Source organism: Sorex fumeus, unplaced genomic scaffold (assembly GCF_029834395.1).
Source record: "Sorex fumeus unplaced genomic scaffold, SorFum_2.1 ptg000008l, whole genome shotgun sequence".
NCBI lineage: Eukaryota > Metazoa > Chordata > Mammalia > Eulipotyphla > Soricidae > Sorex > Sorex fumeus.
The window spans coordinates 23,437,699-23,450,434 of NW_026606065.1; the positions used below are offsets into that span (position 1 = coordinate 23,437,699).

Genomic DNA, 12,736 nt, shown 5'->3' on the forward strand with positions numbered 1-12,736 from the left:
AACTTTTTTTGGATGGTCGACAGTTTAGAAATCCTAGAGCTAGGCTCTATTTTCTCCCGTTTATACTTTTAACATAGGATTTATATGGACACGAGGTAAACTCGTGGATACCTAATGATTATTTTTACAGATAGCTAGTTTATGCCGATGCAGCAGTTAATGGCATCAGTATTAAGAAAGCCTAAACACTCAGAGAAAGATAAAAATTCTCAAACGTGTGCCTCTAATTTAGGATACAAGTACTATCTCCACACCTTATACTTGAAGACTAGACAAGTGCTTCCAAAGCTCTTTAGAATCTGAGCTTCTGAGAACGGGCCCCTGGGAAGGATGGACCCTCTGGCCAGGTGGGGGCCGGCAGCTCAGCCGCGCGAGACCCATGCGTTGGGTGCGGCAAACACCTTTTTTCAAAGGTCTTGGTTGTGCTTGTGGTGGTTTATGGATGATTTTTCCATTCTACACGCAGTCTGCCTCATTCATGCTCACATCTGTTTGCTTTTGGTTTCCTGGTGATCAGATCATTCAGGCCAAGGGTCTGGAGATAAAAGGCTGCCCAAGACACAGAAACGTCTTGAAGTAGAGATAATAGCTCCCAGTACTTGTGAGAGAATTCCATCAGTCTTTCAGAGTAGAGCAAGCGAACGAGATGACTACATGGTCGATTATTATGTGTGCATGCTAAGAAAAACACTATTGTTTTAGTTTGAGCTCTTCAGTGAGTCTAATTGTGGTAAGGAACAATTAAATCAGTTTAACCTTAAAGATAGGTTTTTAAATAGGCATGAACTGTAGTCAGAACTGGCTTAGTAGTACATGAAATCTATTGCTTTAAAATATTTACTTCATTTACCTGAAAAATATAGGTTGCTTAGAAACATCTTTTTTTCCCCAATCTCTCAATACAGGTTTGCGTCACTTATTTCGTGGTTCTTTTTTAAATGTAATTTTATTTTATTTTTTTTAAATTTGGTATAGATCTATTGTTTCTAAGTTGTGTATTCAAGTTTTGGGAAATGTTTAAAAATTGTTCTGCTACACACGTGTACTAAACATTGTATCTGAGAGAGTAGCCTGGATTTTAATATTTCAAAATAATTCGAAATCAGTTTTTGCGTGCCTTTTTAATGACACATTTCTTACTGCCACGTCCCTGTGAAGTGACAGTAAGTTCCCTGGTGACGTGTGGAAGTATCTGCTTGCTGTTGGAGACTCCCATCACATGTTGAAATTGTTCCTGTGCCAGGCCTCAGGAAAGAGGATGTAATTGTTAATAAAGTACACCCAACCTTTTCTGTACTGTGACAATGTGTAATTGTTCTCTTCATTTGTTTCTCCTGGCCGTTGTGTACATATTCTGGAAGTTCAGATTCTGTCCCGGTGAACTAGTTCAGCTGTTTCCAAGTAGATTAACTCTTCCTGTGTTTTCAAGTTTTAGTTATTCCATATCCATTATAGAACTAACCACTGGCTCTATTTTTATTAATAGCAGTTACAGCGCATCGTTCCCATTTATACGGTGGCGTTTGCAGTGTAATTGCATAGACGGACACTTGAAAGCAACTGGGGTGGGCACAAGGGCAGGGGCTCTTCAGCTCCTGGAGCCTCACTTGCCTGCCGTGACTCTCCGTTGTGCTTATGTCCGTGACTTGCACCTTCACCTTTCCAGCTGCTTTTGTTTCTTTGCAAATGTTCGCACAGAGACTTGACGGTGGCCAGTGGACTCTCAACACTCCTAATGCCTCACTTCATCTCCAGGCACCTGCTCGCTTTATAGTCGGGACCTCCTCCTCCTGTCCCTTCTTTGGAGGGACCAACATTTCTTTGGAGCTGCTCTGACAGCAGAACCTCTTTCCCGTGGTCGAGGGCTTTCTGCCCCGTGGCCCCAGGGCTGGCGGTCCAGTCCCGAAGCTCTTCAGATCAGGCATCTTTCTCGGGCTGCTCGTTCCTTCCAGGAGTCCACGCGCAAACCCTGCAGTTGGTCAGCTGAGAGGAAGGGCCCTTGGAGGCAAAGACTTGAGCAGAGGACAGGAAAGTCAGTGGGTGCGATGTCGGGACAGACACGTGGAATTGCCTCTGGTGCCCCAGCTCAGCTCCTGTACCCTGTGACTAGGGAGTGATGCTATGAAGATGCCAGTGGCCCTTGGCAGAAGGATGTTGGGATGTCCCAACATCTGTCCCAGAAGCAACTTTGAACAGACCAGGGTTATCATTGGCCAAGTTGGTGCCTGGCACTGCACCGGCCCCTTCCCTCACCTCCTACTTGCAATGTTTATTGCTTGTTTTCTGATTTTGTTCAGACAGGAACCCCCTGGTGGTGTCATTTTGAAAAACCTGCACTCACTAATCCTTTACCCTCTCCGTACTGTGACTCCTCCGTGCTGGTTTAAGCATTTTAGGTTATGCTGCGGGACCCTTCGTGTATTTGCTGCTCTTAGATACACAATTGGCAGCTCAGGAACAGTTGTGGGAGGGCCACTAAACCAATTAAAATGGAGAGGTGTGAGACCACAACTTCAGGACAAGGTGTTTGGAAAGATGATTGCCAAAGCGCCCACATGACGGGGCAGAAAACTGTCCTACTTTTTGATAACACGTTGCTCTTCCCATGTATGAAGACAGACCATGCCCGGCCATCTGAGGGTCCCCACCAACCCCAGGGCAGATGGCATTTTCTAAGTTGGATGAGACTGAACTAGGAATGAAACCTGGTTTATTGGGGGTCAATTCTTGATGAGTGTCTCCTCATTTTCTTGGTTTTCACCATTGAGTAAATGACAAGGAAAACAGGAATACCTAACTAGTTCATTTTAAATACGGTTAAACTTCCTTCTAAAGTGGGATAGAGGAGCAAAAATGTTTTTTAATTTTTAATTTTTTTCTTTGCTTTTTGGGTTACACTTGGCGATGCTCGGGAGTTGCTCCTGGCTCTGTACTCAGGAGTTACTCCTGGAGGTGCTTGGGGGACCCTATGGGTGATTGAACCCGGGTCGGCCGAATGCAAGGCAAATGCCCTCACCACTGGACTATTGCTCCGGCCCCGCAAAAATAAGATTTTAGGGACTCGTTAAGGGAGATTGTTATTCCTATGACTGCTGCCAGTAATACATCTTATATGTTACAGTAAATTTTTAACAAATATATTACATATGGGTGCATTAAGTAGAAATCTGTTCATACAGGTTAAAATACTAGAATTAAAGAGTGATAAAAATTGACACTACTGCTGGCTGTTACCTCCTGATACATCACGGTAATCTAATTCCGAGTGTCTGATGCAGCTCCAAAGATCTACGGAAGGATGTGAAGGTCTCTTGCCCGGAGTCCAAGCACGAGCTCTAACATAGTTGCGTGGCTTTTGTGTTAAAGTTAGATAGCGATCGATGGTTTCAGTGACTAGTGGACAATGATGGCATTTGGGTTCCATAGGGTATGTATTGTCCTCTCTAAGGTTTGCACTGTCATCAAACTTTCCCAAAGGGAAATTTTTCTCTGTGACCAAAGGTTCAGTGTAATAAGTTTGCTTCCACAATCAGTTTCAGTGTGTAAAGCGGGGGAATTTTATAACCAAACAGGTGAGACAGGAGCATCTGCCAAAGTTGAGGCTAAGAAAGGGTTTTACTTCATTTTCATGGAAGATCTTGCCCTCAGACAGAACAAGATGCCCTTTGAAGTTCAGTGACTACTAGGAAAGAATCCGTGCGTGCACTGCTGGAAATACAGCCTGCAGTTTGATCAGGGCTGCCAGCCGCCTTGGAAGCACCTGACTTAAGCAAGCATTTCAACGTTTGTAATATTAGAGTTGGTGCTGGGTAGTGGTGCGGGAGTGTGGTTCTGTTGCCGTTTCCAGTGGATGGAGTGGTGAGGCCACAGGAACTGCACGCAGCGAACCCCCTGCATGAAAAGCCTGTGCTCCACTCATGAGGCCAGCTCCAAGGCACATATGGTTTCTTCTTTCCTTTTCCTTTTTCTTTTTTTCAAACTATTAGATGTCTTGGAGTATCTCCTAGAATTGGGATACTACACCTGGAATGGGTTTGAAAATTTTAATCCCCTAATTTCTAAAGACCAAAGTAGGCTTGGGAATTCAAAGAGACAGGAACCTAATAGGTACATACATTTGCCTGGGGAAAAGTAACCTCCCCAAGCAAATGAAAAAGTTACCATTTTTTTTTGGTATTTAATTCCTTATTACCCATTTATTCATGTTTCTGTTTGCCAGTTTTTATAACCGATGTTCCCTCCAAATTTCTTTTGACTTTATAGTTTCTTATAGTTAGAAACTTCTTAACTATAGAAGCAATTGCGGTAATTTCTGCTTAATTAAAATATCTCATTGTGATGCCCAGGGATAAGAATGTCCTTAATGGTTAAGTGAGATACTCGGAATAACTGCTACTCTCCAGCACCCCTGAGAAATGAAACCCGAATTGCAGCCAGGTGTTACACTGATGCGATTTGGTTCTAACCTCTTCGGTGTGCTGGAAAATGCCTGGCACAAATCCACACAACTTGTTTATTTTGGCCTGGCATAACAGTCCGTGCGATTGTCGGCCCTAATAACTTAAGATGATGATCACAAAGGCAACAGCAGAGGTGGGACCCTCGGCTTGAAGCTGCGCCGTTCGTTCTGTGGGGCGCTGGACCCGTCCCATGCCCGAGATGCTTCAGGGCCACCTTCTCTCCGGTGCGTCACAGCGCAGGATGCTTCGGGAGCACTCTGGAGGCTAAACACACTAACAAGGGAAAGCAATTTAAAAAACGCACATTTCTATTTCTCCCTAGTGGGGGAAAAAAGCGCTAGATGCGGGGCTATCTGGTTTACTAAAAATGGAAGGCAGGGTTATTTTGAGCCGACAGATTTCCTGGTTTCCTCTCATTCCCTTGCAGAGAGGATGCAGGAGTTACGGGGTCAGAATTGAGTCTCCGTGTCTTAAGTTTGCCAAGAGCGGAAAGATGCACGGAGGCCGGTTTTTCGTTCTTTTGAAAGGTGGGCAAACGAACTTTTCAAGCCACCCCAGTCTTTCCCGCCACGTTTCAACGCCGATTTCCAAAACGACCCATTTTTCCTCCCGTGCGAGGAGGCCCCTTCCTGCGTTACCCAGTCTTACGGACTTGGAGTCTTAAGGGGGAAAAAAAATCATTCCTTCAAGACCGAGGGCGTTTTTATTTTTTTTATCTTTTTATTTTTTTTTTTTAAACGAACAATTAACGGGGAGGGGAAATCGCGTTCTTCTTGGAGAGCTCCCAGGGAGAAAGAGAGCGGCGCCCGCGCCTGGCGTTTCTGAGCTCTCCAACAGTTTGGGGGAAAACGATCACTGCGCAGCGTGAAAATCATATTTAACCCTCCCGAAAGCAACGGCCCAGCAGTGAGCGAGGCTGGGGGAGCGTCGGGAAATCCAGTCCCGAGCCGAGACGCTCGCGCGCGGCCGTTCTCCAACCGTCTGCAGCGGGCAAGGGTTCCAGACGGGCGCGGGTCGCGCAGGCGCCGCGGCCGGGGAGATGGAGGCTCGGGGCACCGCAGCCGGGAGCTCGCGGGCCCCCCCGGCTCGGCGCGGTGCCCCCGGGCGGGTCTACGCCCTTCCCCCGCCGGGGCTCGCGGTTGCACCCCGGCGCCGCCCGCGCTCTCGGGGCGCGCGGCTGGAGCGTCCCCGGGGCGCGCGGCTGGGGCGCGCGGGGCTCGCACCGTCGCTAGTGGGCGCTGTGGCTCCGTGCAAAGCGCGGCGAGCCAGCGGGTGCCCCATCCCGAGCGCAGCCGGGCAGCGCCTCTCCCACGGGGCGCCGGGTGCCCCCGTCCCCCCGGACGCCCGGTCACCTTGGGGGAGGCGCGAGCGTGTCTGCGGGTTAAGGCCACGCTGGAAAGCCAGGTCCCGCGGGCGGCACTCGCGGGGCGCAGGGGGACGCCGAGACGGGCGGTGCGGGGGGCCCGATTTGGACGGGCGCGCGCGGAGCCCCCTCCTCGCTGCCCCGCGACCCTCGGAGCGGCGCCGGCCCCTCACCGCGCCCTGGTGTCGGTCCGGGGCGCAGACGACGTCCGGCCCAGCCACCAGGTGGGACACGCACCCCGCGGAGCCCCGGCGTGGGGGGCAGCGAGGGGCCGCGCGGGCGGGGAGCGGGTGCGCGGGGCCGGACTCACCGGCCGTCTCGTCTAGGGGGGGGACCCTCGGGGATACCCTCGGAGCGACCCTCGGGGCTTCGTGCGCCCTCGACGTGGTGCCCGGTGCGGGTCAGGACGCCGGGCGGGCGAGGTGGGGCGCGCCGCGGGGCGCCGGGACAAGTGGCCGCGGCGCCCCCCACCCCGGGCCCGGGGGGCGCGCGGTGCACGCGCAGGCCCCGCGCGCCGGCCGCGCGGGGGGAGCCGCGGGAGAGCGCGGCCGGCGCGCGCCGCCCGGGCCGGGGGCGGGACTCACCTGTCAGCCGGCGCCCCGCCTCGCGGCGCCCAATGCCGGGCGGGGGCGGCGGACGGACGGGCCGGCCGGCCAACCGGCGCGCGGCGGAGGCGCGGCGGGCCAATGGGCGGTGCGCGGCGGGGCGGGGCCCCGCGTTTATAGCGGCCTGACAGCGCGCCGGCCGCGCTGACTCTCCTCGGCGGGGACCCGCGCGCACCGCTGCTCCCGGCGCCCTCCCCGCACACAAAGGCTCGGCGGTCCGGCGGCCCGCGACGACCCGGCCCGCGCCCCTCGCCGCCCCGCGTCCGCCCCGCAGCCCCGGGACATGGATCCGCGCCCGCGCGGCGCCCGCGCGCCGGGGCCGCTGCCCGCTTCCCTGGATCTATAGTGCGCGACGCGCCCGGCACCCTGGAGCCGCCCGGGAGCCGCCGTCGGTCCCCGCTGCGCCCGGCGCGGCGCCCCCGCCCCGCGCCCTGAGAAGCCCCCCGCTGGAGCGCGCCGGAGCTGCTGCCCGCCGCCGTCGCCGCGTCCGTCCGCCCGGAGGATCGGGGCCCCCCGGCCCGCGCCCCGTCCCCTGCGCCGCCGGGAGTGCGCGGAGCCTGGCGCGGCTCGGCCATGGCTCCGAGGAGGGACTCGGTGTGGAAGTACTGCTGGGGATTCTTGATGGTTTTATGCAGAACTGCCATCTCCAGGTCGATAGTTTTAGAGCCCATCTATTGGAATTCCTCCAACTCCAAGTAAGTGGCGTCCGCGGTGCCCCCCGTGCGCCCCCGCCGCCGCCGCGCCGCGCCGTCCGGGCGGGAGGGAGGCTCGGTCGGGCCGCCGCCGAGCGGCCGCCGCGCGCCCCGGACCTCCCGCCGCCGTTCCCGGGGAGGGGACCCCCGCTCTCCATCCCGCCACCCTGTCTCCCGGGGGCGCCCCCCACCCGCTCCCGGAGCTGCCGAGCCCTTGGCGGCGGCGGCGGCGTTGGCGGCGGCGGCTCGGGTGTCGCGTCCGGGAAGGTGTCGGGTGGCGATACCCGACCCCCGGCTTCTGTGCGGGGATGGAGAATGTGATCGCGGACCGGGCAGGGGGAGAGGCGCCCCGGCCGGGTCGCGGGGGCGTCCCCCGCGCGCGGGGACCTGGGCGGACAGGCGGCCCGTGAGTCCACCCAGGCGCACCCCGAGCCCTCTCAGCCTCCCCGGGATGCGCGCTCGGCTTGGGGCTGGGGGTCTGCCCCGCGCCTCCAAATCCGAGGCCCCGAGCGCGGGCGGGATTTTCGGGGGCGCCTCCAGCCAAAGGGTACGGCCCGGTGCCAAGGACCCCCACACGCCCGCGGATGGGTGTGGGGACGCCCAGGCAGGTTCGGGGAGTCCTGGGATCCGACTGGCTGTTGTCAGATCGGGCGGCCTGGAGCAGGCCGGGACCGGAGAACTTTCCCGGGGCGCCAGCAGCGCGCAGCCGGGACTTGGCCCGGGGACGCACCCCTCGATCTGCGGGGCCGGGGCCGGCCCTCTGCGCGCGGGGCCGTGTCGCCAGCGTCTCCTCGGGCGCCGGCAGAAGCGCCGCACCCACCCAGGAAGCTCCCCGAGTTCCCCACCCAGCCCGGGAACCGGCACCCCGCGGCCCGGCGCCTGTCGGACGCGCTTTCCCGCAGAATACACATCCGTGGCCTAACCGGGGTCCCGCCATAGGGGACGTGGATGTGGGATCCAGAGATGCGGGGAGAGGGGGTGTGGATTCAGGAACCACGTCTTCGCTAAAGAACGGCACCCATTCTTTGGAAAGTGGGGGGTAAAGCTGCAAATTCCCCGACTCGGTCACCCAGCGCGCTCCCCGCGTCCCCGGGGTCCCCGGGCTGTGCCAGGCGGCGCGGCTGGGAATGAGGCTCGGGTCGGCGGGCACTTGCCAGCCCCACTGCCACCGCCGGGGAAAAGTTGCGCCCGGCCGCCGCCCTCCGCGCCCCCCGCGTCGCCCGCGCCCCCCACGCCCCCCACCCACCCAGCCATCCGCGCGGCCCGGGCAGGGGCGGTGCGACCCGGGGAAGACAGGCACTGGGCACCTGGGCACGGGCTCCGGGCGCGGGTCCCCGGCCTGGGCCACCCGGCCCGCGGGAACCGGGAACCGGGAACCGGGCCGGGCCGCCGCGCCGCGCCCGCAGGCAGGGGTCGCCCTTCCACGCGCGATGCCGCCCGCGCGCCCCGCACGGCCGCGGCTCTCGGGGGTTGGGGGGGGCGCAGCCTCCCCGCCCCGCGATCCGGGATGGATGTCGGTGTAGACGCAGCTGGGGATCTCCAAGCCCCGCGCCCCGGGGATGCGCCCCGCGCCCTCTGCACGACCCGGGCTGCGCGCGTGGCCCCCAGAGGGGGCTCAGAAACACGGACTAGCGGGGAAGGAGGGGTTGGGGATGGAAAGAAAAGGAGCCGAGGAGTGGTGGCCGTCGCCCTCGGAGGTTTGGCCTCCGAGGGGTCTCCCGCAAAGGGCCCGGAGGGTGCTGCGAGGGGCGCTGCGTGGGGCGCGCGGTCCCCCGTGGGGGAGGCGGCGGGGCGCGCCCGCGCCCGCGCGCGCGCTCGGGGCCTGGAGACGAGCGTTTCTTTGTAAATTCTCCCCATAATGGCTGGCCTGGAGGACGGGGTAATTTGTCTCGGGGAAAGGTCTGCTTAGCAAAGTATGCAGTGGCAGGCCGCTGGAGGGGTGCCCCAGCTAGCAGGGCAGAGGGCTTTCTCTAAGGGGGAGGTGGGATTTACCAACCACAGAACCCCCCTCCCGCCCCCAAACCTGCTGTATTTCTTGGTGCAACTTTGGTTCCCCGGGTGGACTTGGGTGGGAGACGGTGTGCGGGCAGGGAAGGTGACCAGAGGCACTTTCTGCCGACTGGTGGGGGGACGATTCGTTGGTAAAGAAGCAGCCATCAGTAATTAGATTTGTTTCATACGAGGTCAGCGAGCAGGTGGTGGATGCAGGGAGCGGGCAGCAGCTGTTTGAACTGAGGGTCCAGAAAAATCCTTTGTAAATTCACGGTCTCCATAACTCCACGGGCACGGGCTGCCTCTGCTCCATCTGTGAGAGTTTCCTAGGTATGCAGAGAAGTTCCCCGCGGGGAGCGAGCCCCGGTCATTCTGTACCCAGTGGCTTGGGGAAAGTTGGGGTGACTGGTGGCATTGAGCTTGCCGAGCTTCTCCCCCCGCCCCCCGAACCCCCCTTCAAACTCAAGAGAGAAAAGCCTCACTTCCATTTTTAATTAGCGTTTCAGTAGAACCATTTCCCCCCCAAGCATCATGCTTTTGCCAAAATAAAATGGTCGGCTCCTCTAAAAACATAACCAAACCATTCATTTCACTTTGGAATGTGCGTATCTCGGTTGGTACACTGTTTTAGGACGGATCGCACTGACTTTGCTGGGAACTTTGGTGGCGCCTGAATTTCTTCTCTCTGGGGCTGCTGCTTCTCCCCTAGGCCCCAGATACCAGCTCGTGAGCCAAGCGTTTTCCCATGTCATTTTTTCCCCTCGAGATCATACCGAATTCCTGATATTGATTGACTGGATACAAAAGAATGGCTGGACGATATCCAGATAACCCACAATGCCTGGGCTTCACCCCAGCCAGGCTCTGAATAAATATAGAGCTGTCAGGGATTGATAAAATAAACGACAATGGATAGCGCTGTTTAAACAGCCCATTCAGGGCCATATATAAGCCAGCCTGCCTTCCATTGTGTCTGAAATTCTTATTTTTGTAGGTAAACAAATGCACATTCAGCTCTGATTGAATAGGCCCTTGAACTATGCTCCGCAGTTTGTGTTTGGGTTAATCTTGTCGGTTTTAATATAGAGAGAGAACAGCACAAAGGCCCCGGGTGGGTGAGCCTGGGAGTGCGTCCGCTCACTTGCTGTGCTCGCTGGTTCCTCCCCAGCGGCTGATAGGCTATAGGTGAGAGGCTGTTGGTGTTCCTGGACCCCCCTGGAGCAGACCGTTGGTTCCTGCCTGCCCCCGGCCCAGAAGACAGTTCCTCTGGACTCAGTCTGGGCACAGGCCGTCCCAGACCCCCCCGGACATGGGAACCTGGGTCCTGAGGACGGGGGAAGCACAGGCTCTGTGGGAAGAGGGGTCCAGGAGCCCGGCCTGAGTGGGAGAGGCCCAAGCTGGGGCCCACTGTTGGGGTAGCCTCAGGGCACCTCTCCTCCAAAGCGGATGGTTGGGAGGGGGGTGGCATGCCATCGTCAGCGGCCGGCGGAGGGGTGCTGCCTTGGTGCTGTGGGGTCACCGCTGTCCTGCGTGAAGGCCTGGGGACTTCCCTGGCAGGCCAGCTTGCTGGCCTCGGCCTACTGGGAACCGATTTGAGATCCCAGCAGGGGGCACTGGAACAGGAGTAGTAGGGAAGAGACCCCCGAAGGCACACCGGACCCTCCCCTAGCCCGGGCTGTGGAAGGATATCTCATCTCGTCAACTTTTCTTTTCTTTCTTTCCTTTTTTTTTTTTTTAATGAAAACTTTATCTTCCAAGGAATCCACTGCAAATTAGACTGGGTGAAGTTAAGTGCCGCTCTAAGAAAAATAGTGATGAAATGAGTGCTCCTCCGTGCTTAATCCCTGCCGGCCTTCACAGCTGACATAAAGAGCCTGTTTTTCAGGTCACTTATCATACATCTACATAGATTTGCTTATGAGCTCACCCTTTGTGTAGTGGAGCCGGGCCTTAAATAGGAGTGTTCAACTGTTTAAAATATTTTGATTAAAATATGCAGGAGCCATAGAACGCTAAGCTGCTAGCCAGGAATTAGCTCTTTCAGGGAATAGCCCTCCTCTCCTCTCCTCCCCCCCACCTCCTCGCCCCCCACCTTTTTTTTGAGGGAAGAATTAGAATGGCCTGGGAGAGGAATAGAAGAAAAGCAACGAAGGAAGGATGGCAAACGGGACTGTGTTCCGAACAGCTTGGAAAAACTCCTGCGGCTTCATTGTCTCCCCATAGCCAAGGAAGACAAAGGCAGGAGCAATTCAGCCTTCTCCCATGATGGAAGATGTAAACCGCTGACATGGTTCCCCTGTTTAACTTGTTTAATTCTCATTTTAAATTCAGTACGGTACCAGCCCTGTGAACTCTGAAGATTTCTTTAGTAATCCATTTTGTAGTTCCGAATCAAAAACAAAGTGAAAGGGTTTGACACAATTTGCTTTTATTTTTAGGCAAATCAACCCTGGTCATAGTTAATAAGGGGATTACAACCCAGACGAGGTCCTTACAGATGTAATGTAAATCAAGGGCAGCGTATAAAGAAACTGATCCCTTTTGATTGAAGTATGGTAAAAGGGCATAGAGAAAGTAGCAGCAGTAATCTGATTGTATGGCAATAAAACCACCATTTTCTGTCTTTCAGATAAAAATAATGTGGTAAATCCATGCAGTTCATAAGATGTAAAGGCAGATAAAGCGTGGAACCATGGCAACATATAGATTAGCTTGATGTTGGAAATGACACGTCTCTGAAAGGCGTGCAGAAAGGAAGGCCCTTGCTCGGGGCTGTTGGCTATTATGTAAGAATCGGGGAGTGCTGGAAACTGGGATTAGGAAGTATGAATGCGCTGCTTGTGACGGGGGCGAGAAGGCCGCAGAGAAAAGATGCTCAGTTCTTGCTCACTGGCGGCGGCTAATATGGCCAAGGTAGATTCCATTGACGGCCTTTTCTCTAGGTTGGGCTGGGGGGGCCCGGGGCGGGCTTCAGATCGCCCCGGCCGTTGGGGGCGCCTGCGAGAGCTCCCCTTTTAACTCCTGGCCTAGCCGCGGCCCCTTTCTGGAGGATTAGCTGCACTTGGCGGGCCAGGCCTTCATCTCGGGGGGCTCCAGGCAGCGGCCTGCTGGGAGGGCCTGGACCAGAGGGCCTAGGTAGGCCAGGAGGGGTCTGAAAACAAAACAGACCTTTTGATTCTGGGCCCGGACCCCCGAGCCGTCTCATATCGCGTGGGACCTGGGCCTGGTCCCTCTGGCCCCTGGGCTGTGTGTGTGTGTTGGCGCTGGGGAGTGGGGTGGGGTGGGGTGGGGTGGGGTGGGGGGGTGGAGAGGCTCTTGTCCAGCTTTCATCTTTCCCACCCTGGAAAGTAGAGGACATGAGCAATTTCATCAAACGGGGAGAGATTTTCGTCTGAATCCCACCCCCTTGGGACCCAGGGAGAGAGGCCTGGCCGCCCAGCTCCAAGCTGCTAGGCCTCAGCGGCCTCAGGAGTCAGCCAGGCTCCCTTTCCACCTTTGTCCCCCAATGAGCCCTGAGCTTCCAGGTCGGGAGGGGGCATCTACCTGAGACTGGGATGCTGGAGCTGCCTCCCCTGCCATTGCTGCCCCCTCTCTGGCCTTGCGAGAAAGGCTCCTTCCCTAGGA

The 12,736-nt window shown here is 56.8% G+C and overlaps 2 protein-coding genes across 2 annotated transcripts in view; one reads left to right on the forward strand and one right to left on the reverse strand.

Annotated features, from left to right (window-relative positions):
- Window positions 1-6,129: 6,129 nt before the first annotated feature.
- On the reverse strand, window positions 6,130-7,003 carry LOC130019336 (collagen alpha-2(I) chain-like). Its single transcript, XM_056109962.1, has 2 exons — window positions 6,482-7,003; window positions 6,130-6,426 (listed from the first exon to the last, which is right to left on the reverse strand). The coding sequence occupies exons 1-2, from the start codon at window positions 7,001-7,003 to the stop codon at window positions 6,130-6,132; spliced, it is 819 nt and encodes a 272-aa protein (XP_055965937.1).
- EFNB2 (ephrin B2) overlaps window positions 6,903-12,736 on the forward strand; it is a 36,553-nt gene continuing 30,719 nt past the window's right edge. The window contains exon 1 of the mRNA XM_056109809.1: window positions 6,903-7,123. Within this exon, the coding sequence (XP_055965784.1) occupies window positions 7,002-7,123 (122 nt within the window). The 5' untranslated portion in view covers window positions 6,903-7,001. The remainder of the gene's footprint in view (window positions 7,124-12,736) is intronic.